The 21816-nt window shown below is 35.0% G+C and overlaps 1 protein-coding gene across 2 annotated transcripts in view; it reads right to left on the bottom strand.

The window, feature by feature from the left end:
- The window catches only part of LOC113560320 (zinc finger protein basonuclin-2-like), an 81543-nt gene that overhangs the window by 24542 nt on the left and 35185 nt on the right, over positions 1–21816 (bottom strand). For both annotated transcript variants that reach the window (XM_026966104.1, XM_026966106.1), the window contains exon 4: positions 14596–14698. In XM_026966104.1, the coding sequence (XP_026821905.1) occupies positions 14596–14698 (103 nt within the window). The remainder of the gene's footprint in view (positions 1–14595; positions 14699–21816) is intronic.

Below are 21816 nucleotides of genomic sequence, written 5' to 3'. Positions count from 1 at the left end.
TATATACATATATTGTATATACCGCGTTACAGCGATATATAATAACAATAATTCGGCATGATGCGTATACGCGAGCGCGAGCGTGTGTATAATATTATATCGTGGAGGTGACGGCAGTGGCAGTGTCGACGACGACGGCGACGATGATCGGCGAGGCAATTGTTTGTCCCCTTGGGCCGGTGGTTTTGTCGTGATACGCGTCAAAATCCTTGTCACCGTGTACACGACTACGACCACGACCGCGATGAAGACGGAGATGATGAAAAAAAGGCGCGCGCACACACACACACACACACTCACACGCGTATTATATAGTTGTGTATACCTGCGGCCGAGCATGCGTGACAGACGACGGCATGTCAAATTATTATTCATGAGAAAAAGCACTATATATATCGTCGTCAACGACTATTATAATCGACTATAATATTATTATGATTTTAATAATATTATTATTTATTGTGTGCGGGGGCGAGGTGGTTCGTACCGTTCACTTCAAAAAATCGTCGTCGACGAGATCCGTCAGTCGCGCGCGTTGAGTTGCAAAATTTTATTTTTCACTTCTTCAAATACTATATTCTCTTGTTATGTCTATCACAATAATAATACCGCAGTAGAGATTTGATGAGTCGAACGTTATCTCAATGTTTTTGTAATCCCGAACTTTTTTCCTTCTTTTAATTTTGATTTCACAAAAGTTTAAATTGGTTCATATAACAATATACAGAGCCGGTTTGCGTCTAATCTCAATTTATCGATTGAATGGCATGGCAATTTCAACAGTAAAATAATAATATAATAACTATCGTCCGTTGTCATCGTCTGCCGCACGTGATGTGCAGTAATAATAATAAATTAAACTGCGTTGGATGTCATAATCGTGTTTATATATATATCTATGCGAGGCGGTGAATAACGAGTTTCAAACTTTTATTCGTTCGTTACTGTTATAAAACGTTTCTTCTATGCATACATTCCCTGCACTATGCACATAACGAATGTGTGTGTGTGTGTGTGTGTGTGTGTATGGAGGTTGGTACAACCCGCAATGACAACGTATACATATATTATATACATATAAGGGTTTTTGTTTGAAATATAATTCCAACAAATATATATTATATTATATAATATACAATAACGTCGATGAGCGTGTGCGGTGTGTTCAGTCACCATAAGCCCGCGTATACACGGCCTATTGGAGATTGACAACGGACGAGGGTAAAAATAATTAATTAAATCGTATATAGCATAATAATATATATATTTGGGTCTAGTGGCCGTCGCAATTTCGCATTTTCCGCGGTTATGAACACGCCTGCATTGACCCAATCGCGGACAACATAAAATGCGGTCCCGACAAGAGTCGACTTGACGGCGGGTTGCCTCCTTGTGTACTACTACTTTATAATACTATACACAACTAATACTACTACAACTCGTATAATAATACTATTATACCTGTCCGTCGCCGATATATCATCAGGGTGGTTTCTTTTGTTGTGCACCGATGTTATAATTACACACATTGATCCTTTTCTATATATTTATACACACACACACACACGAACATACATCATGTATTTGTAAAAAGGACGACAACGACGAATTGAAAGACGTAATCGATAAAAAATAAAAATGATGAATAGGTATACCACATATATATATATATATGAATATGATGGTACCCTATTCCAACCGTTGCATCACACACAAATATCGATTAAGAATAAATACGAAATCATAACTCGGAACGAAAATAAGGTCCTATTATCTTCGTGCGCGCCGCACCGTCAAGTGCATATATCGAGACCTCACAAAACGCGCCAAAAAATCGCGTAATTTCTATACGATCATCGAAGGAGAAGAATGCTCCGGAAATATGCCATCTCGATTTCCTTTATAATAATTATTATTCCGCGCACCGTAAACGAATACCTCCCACGTGTACAGCACGCTAGTGGTGTGACGAGCTGACAAAATTAGTTTTAGGTATATTATGGAATACGTACGTATATACTTTTGAGACTGAGTTTTGATCTGATACATTCAAATGTAATTTTAATGTAAAATTGTTATATATCATGTTACATAAAATCTATGTATAACGGATAAGTACTACTTTATATAATATATATATATGATATGTATATAATTATAAAAAAATACTCTATACAAAAATTTCATCTTGTAATTATTGAAACATTCGACTATGGCTTATTACAATATATGCGCATTATATAATAAAAACACGTGCTCTATATTGTAGTATTATTCTGTCGTTATCGCACACATTCGATGCGATATTATTGGCTTTTTCACACTCTTGCCACCACCACCGCCCGCACTACCATACCGTCAATAAAGCTTCCTGTCACTAATGAGGTCGAAATATCATTACGTCGTATATTAAATACGTTTTTTTTTCGACACAAAAAATACAGCAGTCAGAGAGTGCGTGTCAAGACTACATAGAGAGAGGTCAACCGCCAATTAAACGTGAAAAATAAAAATACATTATTATAATACATTTATTATTTATAATATTCATATCGGAGAAAAATCGAATACGGGTCGACATTGAAGTTGTTTATGACAGCACAAACTGATAAATACAATATAATATTATAATGATATCATCATCGGACACGACATAGAACTCGGTAGATAAGACTGACGCATAAGTACCTCTATCTATTATATACATATAATATGTATTGACTAATAAGTGTTAATTTCGGAAAAAAGTGCACATTAAACGGATGTGGTGATATAGTAATATAATAATTCTAATCATCATTCACTGACGACGTGGTATCGGCATGCGGATAACCTTTGGCTAGTTAGGAGAAATATTTTTTTTCAATCCAAGGTACGGATGCGGTGATTGGCCATCGGTGTTTGATGAAGACGATTTATATCAAAATAAATAATACCCATACTGAGCAAACGCGTATATAGTTATTACTTGAAAACGTTAATATTACTATAATAAAGCATTAATGTATTATAATATTATAAATGATCAGACGTACAGAGATAGTGATGTGATGTAGAGCGACACACGCGTGATTACGCAACAGTTTTTAATTAGAACGCGGACGAAAAAGCCTGCAGAGAGTGTAGGTATAGTACATTTTCTTTGGCGGCGACGGTAGCGTTGATAACGACGCCGACGACGACGATAAACGCGATGACGACGACGTACTACCGCTACCACTGATTCAAAAGAAAACATCGATTTATCATTTCGGACATAATGGACTACTTATATGCGCGTGTAATAAACGTCACGGAAAATAAAAACCTCCCAAAAGTCGTACACATAAACCTTCGGTTCATAGGTATATCATAAATGTATAATAAATAATATAATAACGCTTAATTAACATTTTGACCTATTCATTTATATATTATATAATATTATCAAACGAAAACACTAGTGGCACCATTGTACACGATTTTATTTTTACTTAAAATAAATCTCCTAGTCGTCTATACAATATTATTATCATTATTATACTGTGAATAGTATGTAGTCGTATTTCAATTGTAATTTTTCGTTAACTCGTCGCTTTTATGTTGTATTAAGTATATATATATAGTCAACACTTGACGACGAGAACGACGAAGATGGGGTCTCCAACATCGTCCCCTGGATCAACGGGTCGCTGCCGTCTTTACTGCTATCATAGAGTTAATGATGCATCGCTTCCTCGTAAATTATATCGTATTCGTTTTTTCCTTTATTTTTTTTTTCGTCTACGCTCTGCTCTTAACCGCACAGTGACCGTTAAAACGATTTCATAGAACGCGAACGCGAGCGCGTCGTTGTATTAATCAATCTCACGCGTACGTGTCTGGTCGGCCAGTCGGCTTAAAAGAGAACCAAAAAAAAAAAAAAAAAATACTGTTGCTCGAAAATAGACTTGATTTGAACGACTTATATTATTATCGTACCTCGTCGAGTCGACCGAATTTTGTTTTTTGTTTAGTGGCTTTCACTAAAACTTAACGTAACGTATTTTTCTGTTTGCGACGTATCTAATCGTCCCCGCGATAAACTGCTGTCTGTTTTTTTCCGACAGACATTTGTATCGAAAAATGCGAATTCACCATGAAAATATGTGTGCACAGACATGATCGCATGGTATCACCCATAATTTTATACATACATTTTAATATATACCTACGCATACAATATTATTTTATATAATGGGGAGGGCGTATATTATATTGTTAATATTATCATCGTAATCGTATTGATTTTTTCTCATATGAATATGCGCGGCGTATATCCAACCGACGCAAGAACAAGAACAACATGTGTATACGTTATAAACACATTTTGGACTATGGTGATGGCGTTCGCCTCAGGTCATCCATGGCCGTATTTTATTATATTATCATATATTCTTTTTCTTCTTCTTCTTTTTCTTTAACGTCGTCTTGGGCACCGTCCGTATATACAGCGCGTCGAAAATACCGAACGACCAGCCGACAGACGCGCGTGTGTCGTTATTAAGTGGCATATACGAGCGCGCGCGTCCGTTCTCTGGTAAAGTGAAACGGAGTAAAAAGGTACGCGGGGCCATAATGAGGGGGGCGTTGCTGACACATAAAACAATGCGCGCAGCCAGGAATGTCAGTCTCCTGTGGCCAAAGACGTTCTCGACGATTCGATTATAAACACTTGTCCTTTTCTTCGTCCACTATACTTCCCCGTATCGCATCATGATGGTGACTGTCGAAACGAGCGAGATAAATATATAGATACATAGATAGAGAGAGAGAGAGATATAAAAAAACTATGTTTTAATATATTATTTTTCCCTTTTCCAGGCGCGAGTTAATTAAAAATCTCTCGTGTAATTGGGCGGTAGTGGCGGCGTTTTCCGTCGCGCGCAACGAGTCGTATATATATATATATATACATGCAATAATATCGCGCGCAAAAAGAGCGCGTCTCGTATAATATACGATTTTCCCCTCAAGACTTTAATTATTATCGTCGTCCGTTGGAGAAAAGTTTTGAGTTATGTCCGGACTGCATACTGCAGCACCGCACACTATGCTCGCTTATACATATTATATTATATGCCGTTCTCCGCGCACCCTTTCGCAGCTGATTAGTAAACATAAAACAATTCCGTCTCTGCCGACAAAAGTTCCTCACATTTTCATTAAAATTTCAAAGTTGTGTACAGCGCGTCTATAACTAAAAGCGTGCGCGCGCCAGTTGGGGTGACGGTACTGGCAGATTGTACAAAAAACAAAACCGGTTTATCCGTATAAAAAAAAATAAATAAAAACTGAACGAACGAATATTACATTACGACAATTTATTACATGGTCGTTGTTGTTTTAGATTCGAATTGGAAAACCGCACGGGGTAGAGGGGACGACGGATTAATAATAATAATATTTTTTTTCTATCCACATACTCGTTTATATAGCAGGTACCTGTAGCACAACAGCGCGAGATCCGTTGGATTGTATAATTATTATTTTATCTGTTAATGGACGCCGCGCTCAACTGAAAAGGGGGCGGTGGCAGCGACGAACAAAATTACGCGGTTATAATTAAAATCATAATGAAACACATATACTCGTTTTTTTTCGACCGTGTCCTGAAAACCACAACAAATTATTATTTTGGAAATTATAACTGCGGCGGTCAAGGGGGGTATGTGTACGCGCGCGTGCAATTGTATGATATATATTATACTCACCGCCAACACGTGTACACATATAAATATAATATATTTATGTATATATTATACATGTATGTGTTTGCGTGAGTACGTGTGTGTGTGTGTGTGTGTGTGTGTGTGTGTGTGTGTGTGTGTGTGACATAATAACGTGCTAGCCACTACCTACGGGCTAAATTAAGGGCACTCTTGGCGCACATGAAAACCACTGACGTGCGATCAAGATAATCGTCGACGATGGTAGGAATGACATTAAAGAAAAAGTTTTTATTGTTTTTTTACTTTAGTTATTGTGCGTCAAGCTTTTAAAAAAAGGGTCTCGAAGAGACGGGCAGGTGAATGTCATCGTCAAAGACTGTATAATGATAATATATATTATAGTGGTATAGTGGTATAGTAGCGTATGTACCGCACACGTATATATTTGACGTGTCCCGCAGGAGTGAGCACTGCACGCTAACCTGTCACGACGATACACTGCGCGAGTAGATCCGATAATGACCAGAACGGGCCCCGCGGGGTTCGATATCGATCCGACGTTAACGTTATGTTTAAATGCATTGATATATAAATATATTTTGTTTTAGCGGTGTCTGTCGAAAAATTAAATAATGCACACCAAAACCATTTAAATATATAAATAACTTTACTTTTTATTTTAAATAAAGCGGGTCTTTTATGTATGCATGTAATATATTATGTATCGTGATAAATATGTACACATAATATTTGTTCGGATTCATTGGATTTTTTGTAAAAGATGAACTCTAATAAGTTATTCTAATGTCTGTTTTGTCGGTCGTGTGGCCAAAATTTGTCTCTAAAAATACACACATACACACCATTTACGAGTGGTGGTGCTCATGCGTCTGGTTTGTGTTTCCTTCTGCGGGGACCCACTTGTGATAAAATCACACTTGGGAGATGATCCAAATCAATTAATTTCTATATTTTTAGATTCTCGCATGGCGTCGTGTCCGATAATCGAAATTGATGGCATATTGCCTTCTCACTTTTTCTATTTTTTTTTTGTTTGTTTTTTTTTTTTTTTGATGGATTCATTTTCCTGCAGCATACTGAAATCTTAATTGCGGAAGTCTTTGCTAATAATGAACAACGAAAAAAAATCTACATGAATGGAACGACGGAGAACCGGAGGAAAAAAGAGATTCCGCCGCCCGGGGCTAATTTCATAAGGAACCGTTTTTCTCTCTTCCGACGATTAACCCTTTTGTTAGGCCTTTTGTGCGTGTTTACCTCTTTTCCACTCATTGTACTATACTATGTATAGTCGCGCGATCCCCTTCGAAAAGCAAAGCGATCCGATTAAATCGTCAAAACAACAGGGCATTTGATGTTTCAAAAGAAATCATGGCGCGCCCACACACTGCTGCTGAACAATGGACCAGAATTAAAAGCAATAATAAAAACGTAAATATATATACTATACAGAGATATAGTTGCAAGATCATCGTCAGCTTTAGTATATGTACATAACGCAACAATATTATACGTACGTAATAAATGCAATTATATTAGGAGGGAAAATTATTTGAAAATAATTTTTTTTTATTCGTTTATAGCGCGATGGCGCGCGTACATCATGCTTATACCTTATATTACGGACGCCAAACACCGCGCGCGCAATCGTTTCGTCCGCAGTAAAGTTTTTAATTAATATGCATGTCAAAACTTTTCCATAGGATTGATCGTTAAGTACGATGGACTGTAAATAGTTTCTCTTAAACTTTCAGCTGTCAGTGGTTTACGGTTGAAATAAAAGACAAAATCACATCACGTACAACGTGATGCTGATAAGGACCATGTTGATAATAATAACGATAATAATATAATATACATCATGGTATATACGTTTTATAACTCGACGTAATCTTTTCGAGAACTTTTGATTCATTTTGATCCGTCTTGGTAGCGCACACCGTTCTGACGGACTGTGACGAATGAGGGCGAATAAGGTGGCGTTTTATTATATTAATATACAATATATCGGTAAAGCGGCAGTGTAGTGGCTCTGCGAATATTATATACAACCCGTGTTGTGACACGTCATTTAACACTATACATATATATATATACGCACTGGCATACAGAATCTTGCTCGCACACGCATATATACGCATGTAAGGGTCGTGTATAATATCATGAGCGCGCTCGCACACATATACACACAACTAATGTAACGGTATAATATTATATAATGTGAAAAAGGGGCAATGGCGAGAGAAAAAGACGTGTTATATATTATTATTATTATTATTATATATACGAGCGGTGGCAAAAGATAAGAACCATTTCCCGGAGGACCCATCGATCGTCCGACTGGCCACCCCTGCACTCGCTCTTTCTTTTCTATATTTTTCCCAATCATGCAGATTTGACCGTCAGGACTCGTGTTCATATTATTATTATTTCCGTCGGGTAGCTCCTCGCATCATACATATATAATATGTAACCGTTGCTTGTTTTTTTTTTTACGCCGCAAAGTGTACGACCGATATATTACACACATGTACACACGCACGAAACCCGTGGCCGTACGTGATCGAAATACCGGAGATGAGACGACCATGCGTGCGATCGTTGTGCAATAGGAGGACTTACACGAAGAGTACGAGACGACGACGACGATGATGATACACGTCGCGTAAACCGCTGACCAACGTTATTTTTACTCCGCAATGATAGCCGTGCCGCATACATATAAATGGAAACTTATAACCATCACTACATGTGAACATTAATTTTTGAAAAACCTTCAGAGATTTCATATAATATATTACAGGTATTAACGGTAGGTATATAATATATTGTGACGTTCACGATTTTGCGGCCAAAATAACAGCATTCGTTGTTATAGCTATATAGTTATATATATATATATATATACCCACTATACCACACCTTATTATAACAATCGATTGTTATATATTATATTATATATGTTATTATATATATTATGTGTATATACGTGCAATTTTCACTTAACCGAAAAATGATATGTTTGGTTTAGGAAAATAGATCGTCAGCGAGCCGCATTTTGCGGTCGATAAAATCTCATGATGAATGAAAATTATCGAGGAAATAATGTAATATTATTCTACATAGGTATCTAATACTAATATACTATTCCTCGACTATTTCAACTTACATTCTGAGTTTCCGCCCGATCGGCGACGTAGTAAACTATATTGTAATATAATGTTATACTACAGACTACATGCAGTTATTCCTATAGTGAGTGGCGATTGCAATTTATATATACGTTGCAGTCAAAAGCGCATAGTATACTTATATTATAATAAGCCATTTTGACGTGCCAAAAAATACATCATCACTGTATTATACTGTATAATATATACTTATTAGTTTTTATATATTTTAAATGCAAAAACTCAAACTTTGATAACTCAACATTGAAAAAAAGCATTATTATAGCTTTCTCTTAAATATTTCGAATTGTTGGCTTATTAGTGGTAAAATCACTAAGTGAGTCGATTGCGCATTATTTTTCTTGAATTTTATTATTAATACTTTAATTTAAAATATAAATTATAATAGCAATATGCCAATATTATTATAAAATATGATATGTAATCGTCAGGATTTGAGTTTCTGTACATTATACTGACGAATTCATCATGTCAACGGTTCGAGTGTTGCAGTATAGGGGGGGGAAGGGCATTGAAATCGATAAAATAATAAAGACAGCTATACATATATAAAATAATTCTATCATATATTTCTGGTACCTATTATTATAATAATATATTATATATTTATTTGATAGGGATTCAGTGCGATCAAATTGTACGTCGTTACAAATTATATATACAATATAGCGCATTAATATATATGTATATTTGTACAATTATATGCATATTAGTGCACATTTTGATAAAACCATGCAGCCGCGCTAACCATTTTTGGTTGGAATATTATGTATACGGAAAAAATAAAGGTTTTTATTTTAAATTTTAATCGTATTTTCGAGTTAACAAAGGGATAATCACAATCTCTAAAAGTAGTTATAAATACTAAATTAGTTTAATTAAACATATTTAGCTATTTCGACTTTATATTTAGTTGCGACTTTAATAAAATTACTTTATTGTAGGAATTAAACAATATAGTTATGTTTACTATTATATCTGGGATTGCTTTACTTATTAATTATTATTATAACATTATAACAAAATGTATGATATTTATAAACACCAATATAGTATGTGTAGAATGTAGATAGTGCCTAATATTCGAGGAAAATAAATTGGATTTTTATTTTAAATAACGCGCGTGGCTAAAACAAAGCCAAAGTGCATACGGTTATATATATATAATATTGACAGTTACGTCAATCGTATTATAGCGAAGGTACCTATATATAGTAATATAATATATATTATAGTTACCACACCACGCTTAAGTCGTTCTCGCGGATTATCGATTTCTGCGTTGTGTGTCAATAACTTTGACACCGATGATGTATATTATGTGAAATATGGACTGTCGGACTTTCGTATATGATAATATTAAAATTGCGCCGCGGTAGCTCAATATCATAATACAAAGGTCGTCGCCATCGTCGTTGAAATATTAATAAAATAATAACAATATAATATTAACCGGATACGATCTATGAAGTTAATGTTTACTTTTGATAGTGTATTTCGTAATTATTGTTATTAATATTGACGTATATAGTATACATATCAAATATAAACGGCGAATACGACGGGAATAAGGGAGTAAAAACACGCTTGTAGAAAAGATCAAGAAAAAACAGGAAATCCGTATATATTGCATTTTATACGTTATAATATATAATATTGTATTTATGCGAATGCAGTAATTTGCTGCAAATAGCGTTTTGCTTTAGTAATGGTGGAGATGGGGTGGCAGTAGTGTGAATCTGCAACGGGACGAGTACTCGAAAGTTTCAAACAGCAAAAGTCGGCGGTGGCGGCGGGGAAAATGTTTAACAACAAAAGCCGTGCAATTATAACGTAAACACAACGAGAGACGAGACGCTGACGTAAAATAAACAGAGAACGCGTCGTCCTCCCGGCTCGGTATGTTTGTTATGTATATAGACGGTGAGTTCAGAGAGCGCAAGTCGCTTATAATAATAATATCTGCCGAGAATTATTATGGGCAAAGCTAATATTTGACGATGACGACGACGACGACGACGACGACGACGACGACGAGTATATTTATAATATGTTATAGTCGACGTGAATATAATTGAGTTATTAAAATATAATCTTTTATAAATTAGATACAAAACACTGCAATACCGTAATAAGAAATAAACAATATTTCGATGTATAATATATCATCATAAGTTGTAACGCATACATGCTAGCACAGAAGCAAACAAGGCCTTTTCTATACGTGGCGTACTTTTTGGCCAGATTTACCGTGCTCTCTCTAACCGTCCCGTCAGCCGCCACCCCAGCCGGACGTTAATTGAATCTTTTTTCACTCACCACTTCCCGCATCCGCTGCAACCCTTCTCTTCTACGGGGTCATTGCCGCGTAGTAGCTATAATATATATATATATATATATATTATATATCGCGTATTGTATACCACGGCGGCGGCAGCTTTTCGTAATACATTATGGTTGTGTGCGTCCAGTTAGGAACGTATATAATTAATCGACAGAATCGGCATTTGGCACAGAGAGGTAGAGCGGAGGAGACAAGGAAATGCAGACGTTGTGAGAGGGAGTGAGAGAAATCTAAAGGGTTATATATATATATACAGGGAACGGGGTAACCTACCATTAATCATGGGGCTTCTAGAGGTACGTCATCGACAGGGCTGGGCTATATATATATGTATACGATTACGATGAGGTGCGTAGTTGTGCGTGCAGTGCATATGTGTGTAAATATATATATATATATACGGTTTATAATACGCTACCGACGTCGTATTTAAAATATAAATCGAAGGGCGTGGAAATCACTTTGTCATTCGAACGTGCTGTAGTGTGTAATACACTGCTACAGCAAGGGTTGTGAGCGCAAAATATAATTATAAGCATTTACGCACATTTTGGTATTCAAGTCCTGATAAACAAGGAGATTTTGATGGCGTCTTTTACAGTTTTACATATGCGTTTATTAAATATCGATGGCGCTGCTGCTCTCTCAGGTTCCTCGATGTACTACGGTTGAATATCATAATGTTATTATATTATTATTATTATTAGTGTCTCACCATAAATTATCTAATGTAATATATTGGCCACGCGTATACACAAATATACTATAAAAATGTACATATCTTATAGAATATAATATACACAAGGAAACAGGGAATATATAATATACTATTTAGTTAATAACTCGTTGTCATTGGGTTCGGTGGACACTCAAGAGTAGCTGCGGTCAGCCTTAAGTTTTTCACATTGTATTGTTTTACACGGGTGGGCGGGAGTTTTAATTAATAGGGAAAAAAACGAAATATGAAGCGATTTTCTCATAGCCGCGACCGCGGTCGTATACACAACAATAATGTAATAATTATACAACGCCATGGTACGCGTGTGGCCAATTTCTTTTGTTCGGATGAGATTCGTCGTCGTCATGGTTAAGCGACGACACCGAGTCAGTCAACCTCACTACCACGAAAACAAAACGCGAAACTCCACGAGCGGAGAGAGTAATTTAGATAATATAGGAGGTACCTACGTTGTCCATCGTATATGCAGTTTACGGGAGTTGGCCACACCTACGGCAGCCAAAAGTCTTCCGCACGTGACAAGCCTATAGTATGTTATAATGTTAAAATTGTTAAATATTATATATAGGTAAGATATACGTGGCGAGAACAGAATATAATAATATGAGAATTAAATAAACTAATATATATATATACGAGTATATATTATATATGGATCTATATGTATATACGGTACAACAATATAGATAATTGGACTATGCGAAATTGTTGTTTCGAAAAAAAATAACTATCTGACCCACGGTAAATCTGTGAAAATTTCTCAAGAAGCTTATTATGTGCCGTTATATAGTATTTTATATTATGCGTCATATAAAATAATATAACGGCTGACAGCCGTCTGAATAATATTTATATATAAACATCATCCGGAACACCAGCGTACACCGTAAACGCGTTTTTAATCCGTCGAAACTATATTATATACACACCGACTATATTATATTGTCAATCCTATTTCGACTTGACGGATAGGTTATACCGTATTAAATTTTCAAAATGTCATTCCCTCGGCGGTGGTGGCGGATGTCCCCTTTACAATAATATAAACACGTATATGTGTTCAATCGCGTGTAATCAATCTCTGCCGATTGCGCGGAACGTCGTTCGACTATATATATATATATATATATATATATAGCCTAACATCGTACTTCGTTTAATATGCGCGGATACCGCTGCGCCCAAGCCGACCGACATTTGTTTGCCGGAGTATGTGTTACGTATTCAATTGGCGTGGAAAACCTATACGACTTATACTCAAACACTGTATATGATATATATATATATATATATATAATAGGCCCTTGGATGGCGATTTATTTATTACACATCACACATATATGTAGGTGCCTATATAGTTGCATGTGCGTTACCTTGTATAATACGTACAATGTACGCGCACGTTTATATGTTACACATACCGAACACAGGTACAACTCATTTACATTTACATATGTATAACGGTATGTAGATCTATATATATATATATATTTTTTTTTTTTATTTCCCTATTTTCCTTATATTTTCTACGCCTTTTGCAGCCTTTAGACATTTGTTGTACATATAATATGTAAGGGTCTATGTGCATATCTACGCGATGGCGGGTCTGGACAACAAAAAAAAAAAAAAAAAAACACTAAGTATATTTATGTGGTTTTTATGCGGACCCAAGAAAACGTTATGCTAACAACGGTACTATACGCGGACCGACCGACGATGTGCTCATTTCCATACTGGTACCGGACTGCCCGATAGTGATAGATAATATTGCACTGTGGGGAATCGACTGTTTGTATTATAGTTTTCCATTTGGTTAATTGCGTGCACCCTTAAGCCATTTCTCTCGCAATCGTCGCCGCCGACGTATCTTTGACACACCACTGCGGAGCAACGGGGTATATAATATACATAATACGCATATAAAACATGATAGAAACGTCGTATATTTTGCATATATAGTAAATAAGTGAACGAAAAAAATACCATAAAAAAAAAAAAAACAATTGATTTTGGATTCAGGTCACTTCCATTCTTTCTCTCTCTCTCTCTCTCTCTCTCTCTTCACCACCGTACGGTTATACCGGTATATAGGCTGTAAATGATTATGCCGAGAGTAAAATTTTGGAGGGCCGGCGGGTGGGTCGACTTTGGCCAAATCGATTTTCGCTTCGTCTCCAGGGAACTCGGCCTGCCCTCACCGCCTGCCGTATAAACTGCATGTTTTATTAAACAGAAGCGTACACGGCTTTAGCCGTAAAGTAAAAAAAAAGCAAAAAGAAAAAGAAGAGAACAACGAGTGTAAAGGGTGTCCGGAAATATATTACCAGCCCCGCGGAGACTTCCGAAACCCTAAAAAATAATAATAATAACAAAAGGGGTCTTAGACCTACGAAAAGAGGTATGTGATATGCAGGAGGAAAACGTGTCTGTATATATATATATATATATATAATACATAAGTTCATAACGACCATTATCGGTTTGACCTAAGTCTGCGCCATGGCAATTTGTACAACGTGGTGTTTGAAAGAGGTTATATAAGTAATATTATAAAAGAACCTTATATATTATAATGAGATTTCTTAAAAATAAACTAAATGGTTCACTTACCGTGTGGGACCCATCCATGACCGCATGCGTCGCAGAATCGTATGTGAAGTTTGCCGGGCGTAAAACAATCGCACACGCATCCCGGTACCGTACATCTGATGGCCTGCAGAAAAGTAAATTGATAATTATTTTGTAGCAATAAAAACAACACACATATACACACACGCACAAACACGAAAGACTATATTATGTGTTATATCTCTGACACACACGCTCATATACCGTGAGAGCAAGTGTATTAGGCGCGGAGATTCCTTTTTTATATAACATATATACGTATAACTATTTATATATAATATATACACTAAGCTATACCACCACCGGAATAACAAAAGAATCGAAAAACAAACTGAGTTTCTCCACTAGCATATTATCGTTATATTATTTTTTTTCTTTCCGATTCGCCCTTATTGTTCCAAACGTCAATCTGTCGTTTAATGAAGTCTCCCAAAGTCATTGTAGTACATACACACATATGGCTATAGATAGATATACACGTGTGTACACGGTGGATCGGTTTTGGAATAGGTGTGAAAAATAATAATCATAATGACGAAACGGCCCTCTTATACCGGCCCTTAATGTCGTAATAACAGACCGAGACTAAGATGATGGGTCATTGTCATTTGGTATGTGTGTGGGGAATCTATTGTGCCCCCTTTTCCATGTGCACCTATCCACCTCTATATTATATATAGGGACTGTTCCGTCGCCGTTACTATTCAATACGATTATTCGTTTTCGAAAATCATCATCGTTAAATAATAATAATTCGACATCACGAGTATCACCTGTCACACATACACACACACACACACACGCACACACATACTATAAACATATTTAGGAGGCCAAGACGCAACGATCATCCTACAGAAGACGTGCAAACAATAGCTTATACCTGAGTATATTTAATAATATATAATATACCCATAGTAAACAGGCTGTTGACGTTGACTCTGACTTACACGCTTATGATGTTTGTTTTAAATTATACATAATCCTTTATTATATAATTTATAGAAATAATTATTTATCTTTAATAATTATTTATGTTATAGTATAACGTATTAATAGTCAGAATAGGTATAATACTTCAATATTTTATCGATGACCGACGCCATAAAATTATCCAAATGTTTTATGCATTACGACTGATCAACCTATATATTGTTACAATTTATAATATTATTATGTGTCTATACTCTATGCTGAAAAAAGTGACAATGGTATATTAGCGAATAGGAATTTTCTGGTTTATTACCGTGTTTTGTATAATTCCCTTGCTAAACATCTAGATATAACGAACGATGTGTGTGTGTGTGTTTTCAAGATGACAGTATAATTAACAATATCAATGATATCATATAATATTAAACTGCTATACCATCGTTCATATTTAATTTTCATCACATAGAGTGGTGGAAAATAATATAGATTTTACATGAGCTTTACAAAATTTTTCTTAAGACAACAACAAAAACATAAATGGCGTTGGTGAAAGTTGTTATGTTGTATTAGTAAATTTATATAATATAGAGTTTTCTGGTTAAATATGTGGAACTATGCAGCTGATATATGACGGGAATATTATGCACAAAGGGTTGAAAATTATAGTCTAAAGAGTATACGAGAGCCCTGCGCAGAGGAGTCTGTGGAAGACGTGGAGTGTTGGCGCGCTACCCTCGGGGCAAGAAGAGACTTGGATGAAGTTATAAAGCCAGTTTTCGTCGATATATATATATATATATATCATGTACTATAACTATATTTATATTTTATTGGTACATAAAATTATAATAAATTCGAAAATTCAGATAAGAAATACGAAAAACACGATTAACGATATATATTAATAAAGTCAAGGAATCAAAACGAAAAAAAAGTGGTTAGTCAGTAACTACTCTGCTGTGCATTAGGTGTAAGTGGATCACTATAATGGGTATGTTAAATTTAAATTCAATATATCAATATATTTAATGAAAAACAACTCGGAGCGGAGACGACCTGAGCTGTCAGTTTATAACACAAGTACATTTCACGATTTGTATTTTTGATACAAATCAATATTAAAGTCATATATTTTAACTATAGTATTATTAGTCGGTTGATACATTTTTTCCGAAAATATTAAATTTATTATATTATGAGTATTTAACTACTATAATAATATATATGTATACAAAATGTACCTATATAAAATTTAATAACATCTTTATGTAAATTCCATAAAACAGCAAAAATACATCTATAATATAAATAGATATTACCTTTAATTAACTCTAAAAGTCGATGCGTATAGTAAAATTCATATTACGTACTATAATATACGTTAACACCTTAAATTTCCACGAATTGTGATTTTAAATTATATCAAAATAATTACCATCGTTCAAATAAGTGATTTCTATTTGAACCCGTAAAAGTCGTTTGGAAAGAAAACCCGTTATTAAAGGGTACAAATATTAAATTCAAACCTTCATAAAACATTTATTTGGTTTATGGTTGAAATTGATTTAATATAATTTGTAAAACGTATAAAGAACATTGCATTGCAATTTTTAAATCTTAGGTATAAAAATAAATTATTTTATGAAATTATATCTACAAAATAATTTATAATTTTAGAGATTTTGTCGAATTTATTCCAACTTGCCATCCAAAACCACTCTCAGAGTTGAAAATTGAAAAACGTTATCCACTACTTATCGTGTAAACATACAAAAATAAAACATACATACATATCGTTTCACTTAGAATCTAAAATTAAAATATCTGCAGATATATTTGTAGCTCTTTTAATAGATATCACCTCGGACTTGTCTCATCAACGTTGAGTTTTAAATAAGATAAAATACATTGAAACAGATTAATATACATACTTTTTTATGTTTTTATATACAATATACATATTATATACGTGTATATTTATTTTTGATGAAATTTAGTTATAAGAAAAACGGCTATGTATAATATAATATATATATATATTTATAATATATCGTTATACGACAGTAGTGGTAAGTGAAATTTATTGAATACAGAAAAATAATAATAATACAATGTGCAGTACGGAGATGGGTATATATTATATTTTTCGTATAATGTATTATTATTATTTTTATTATAAATTTAAATTGTATATAGGTACATACGAGATATTAGCGTATTATTATTATGTATAAAGTCGGCGCAGACGTAAGTCAAGGGAACAAAGTCGGTAAATTAAATTCCGTTTTTCTTTACTCTCTCGCACATCCTTAACACCGCTGTCGACAGAGGGCCGAGGAATATATAGGCATTAGTAAAGTTGTGGTGTTATGCAAAAGTAATAAATTCAAATACACATTTTTTATTTCTGTCTCTCCTCTCTATCTCTCTCTTCTAACGACGTCGATGACGGCTGCGAAAAAGTATAATCGTCTCATACACACGCTACAGAGGGAGAAAGATACACCGACGAGTCGGTTCATCAGCACCTCCGGCTACAGCTATCTTATACGGAGTTCAAAGGGACGCGTTTTTATCGTAGCTATAATATATTATTATTATTGTGTTTTGCGAGAATGAGACACGTTGCTTGCTCGGTTTAGACTCGTTTATTTCCAGGGTAGGTGACGTATAATATTATATTATACTATATTATATTATAGTATATACTGCTGCAGACTCGTCGTTTCTGTCCTGCTCCCCACATATCTCCTCGTCCTCCGACTATACTTTTATATTTGACAGATTAAAATTACCCTCGTGGGGCGACCGTGACAGCGTAGTAACAACAGAAGCAGCCAATGTTGGAGAAACGAGAGCGCGCGGTGTAAATACGTTTATATATATGAGGTCAGTGTCAAGTAAATGATGTCTCTTCCACCGCCGCCGACCCCTGGCGTGTACGTTCCCCGGAGATTCGGCTGCTATGATTTATGCAAGTATATATTACGCGGCTATATACGTATAGAGGTTGCCGAGTATATGCGTGCCTTATCCTACAGCTCCCGCGAAATCTATAAACGTCGAGACGGCAGACACATGTATAATGTACATATATATATATATAATATATACATGCATCATACGCATAACACTCTTACGCACGCGTTTAGTTTTTCAATTTATATTTCCGAGAGGGATTATTCGAGAATTTGCGACAATTGGCTTCAAAACGTCTTTATCGCATGTGTCTGTGTGTGAACGCGCGTGCGTACGCAATATACTGCAGAGTGTACCAGGACTATTTAACGAATATAATAACATTTGTAATGGAAGTTTGTTAAATAGTCTTGTTACACCTTATATACCTTGTATTATATTTATATAGGTAGGTACGCTCAGTGTTTATATATAGGATCGCGTATAATGTATATGTGTACTTATATTACATAAAAGTATACCTGTTACTCATGGCTTACACATCCGTCTTTCCGGTGACTTATAACGTCCAATGGCATAATAAGTACAGTTGTACAAAAGAAGTATTGACGACGTTTGCTATCTGTCGTTTGCGGTACCTATACCTATACTCCTCTATATGCTACTATATATGTTGATAATATATTCCTTATATTAATATGTATTAGGTTGGAACGAATAATGATGAGCCCCAAATATTCTCCACCAAACTGTATTTTTTTTATAGTAAACTAGTAAATGGCTTTATATATAATAATATATGATTAATTATTATAATAATTGCAATTTGCAATTCCCGTTCATGATACGTCTTTACGCATAATTATAATAATCTAAGGCGTTTAGTAGTTAAAAGTACTTATACCGCATACATATACATTTTTAGGAGAACATAAAGATAGGTAAAGTTAGGTATCAACATATAAAGTAATGACTGTATACATTAGTCGTCTTAAAGTAGGTACTGCTACTGTACCCGCTATTTATTATATAATTATTGTGACTCAGAACACCGATTATCAAAACTAGCACAATATTATAAAATCATATTCTTCATAATTCGCCTCTTTCTGTAGGTATGCAGCTAAACCTTATACTTGACTATAACGACAAGTTCATTTTTTTCCAATGTACAACATGGTGTATAGAAATAAGCATATAATATAAAGAATAGATACATAATTGAAATTATATCCGGTTGGGTATATCATATACGTTACCATTGTATTGCCGTGTTGGTATGTGTATATATAAATATATATATTTTTTTTGCAGCCGTTTTCGAGTGGCGAAATAAAAAGCCATCGTCGGTCCCCACCACGTCGTGTAGCGCATTAACGTGGGGGCACGTTATTATATTTTCTCATGATCTGAATTTTCCCGGGGACCACTTGAAGTGGCGGGCGTATAAAGCTATAAGCTGCACTATGTATATATATATAATATTATACAGAGCCACCCGTTGTTTACTGAACACTTCATCTCTACTACTCGTTTTATCGGCCTCGGTAGCTCAACCCTTCGATCAACAATGTAATTGCGCCATTTTGACTTTTGCCATATTCTCCCCCCACGTGACGCGTCCCCTTTCTCACCACCATAACCACCTCCAATCGGGAAATATACTTTTTAACCCTTTCGACGTGACGGAAAATCTACGATCATACAAGCGGACTAGGCAGCTATTTAATATTATAATGACGGTTGTTTATTTTATTTTTAACCTTAACGTATTTAAGACGTATATGTTTGGAGAACGTAACGGATTTCTTACTTTCCCGACATACTTAATGCATATTTTGCCTTCGGATTAGTGTATATGTTTATAGTGCATACTTAGCCACCGTATACCTTTAGGCGGCAGACGCAAGTTGAAAATAATATAAACAATATAATAGTTATATGTAATTCTTTAATTGGTGGATACGGCGTGATTACTGCCGCTATCGGTGATAGACGATTTAAGACATTATATTAGCATTTATAATATACGATGATAGATAATCATTTTCGATGGGTAGTATAAATTCACTGAATAATTTATAAATATGTTATGAGCAAGTTAAGAGTATAATAAAACATTCAGTTCCAGAACGTAGTTGTCGCGATATTATAATTGCATCGGCGATGTCAACCCATCCGTAATAAAATATCATTTTATTCCCACGGAGACAACTTTTACAAACACGATTAGTTTATGATCGTTGGCCTAACCCCAAACCATAAATATAATATATAATAAATGTAACTGGAAATTGGTCGGTCTGCAGCGTGCAGAGTATTATGTAATTACTGTTTATTATTATTTTTTTTTACTGTGATTTATTTTGTCAAATGATTTTGTGGTGGGGATGAGATTGCGCACGTAACACTTAGTACACGAGTACAAAACAAAATAGTTTACCTTGTGAACGGAACAATGTCATCCGTGCCCAAGGAAATCCAGATGTGACGTTATTATATTATATCTATATGTATATGCTATACGGCTGTACTTGATAACGTCGTGATGTCACCAGCACATACGAATATATAAAAAATTTGTTTTAATTTTCAAATTTAATGGTGTATTGTTATTTGTTAATATTTAATTAGATAAATTCGACGTAATTTTTCTTTGTATACAATTTGACACTGCTCCTCGGTGGAATATAACTAAATTTAATACGGATTTAATATATAATAATAATAATTAGTTATGTATAGATAATAGCCGCCATATTGTAGCATAATTTATTTGGTAGCCGTGTATTCGCAATTTCGGATTGAATAATAATATCGACCTCATTGGATGGCCTTTTTAACTCAAAATCGAAAAAAATGTTTTAAAAGAGAAACAAATAATAAGTTTATATAATAGTAAGACGACGATGATATGAACAAAACATATACATATGACGGTTTGATGATTTTTAGAAAAATCGAAATTCAATGAGTAAAAGAATGCGAGACGATCGGACACGGCTACCGCGCGACGACGACGAATTAAAGGTGAAGGGGATAGGTTGGAGGGAATCATATTGTTATAACATTATTGTATTTATATATACACACACAAAAAGAGCTGACTGTCGTTCGATATTATCGCAGGTAGTACTCGCAATCATAATAGGAATATTGTATTATTATCGGCGTCTGCACGCAGCGAACACCTATATAACCCAACTTAAACGGCATATGTTTTAAGACGTAACGATTTGTTATTATAGGGTATCGGTGACCGACCAAGAGCCACTCCATTCGACCGTTCGACCGTAATACACGAGGTGGCAACGGCGATAGAATTCTTCGTTCAAGTGCGTCCGTGTGACG

The sequence above is a fragment of the Rhopalosiphum maidis genome, chromosome 4 (genome assembly GCF_003676215.2).
Source record: "Rhopalosiphum maidis isolate BTI-1 chromosome 4, ASM367621v3, whole genome shotgun sequence".
NCBI lineage: Eukaryota > Metazoa > Arthropoda > Insecta > Hemiptera > Aphididae > Rhopalosiphum > Rhopalosiphum maidis.
Note: the sequence above shows the minus strand (reverse complement) of the source record. Positions and strands in the feature narration are given on the sequence as shown.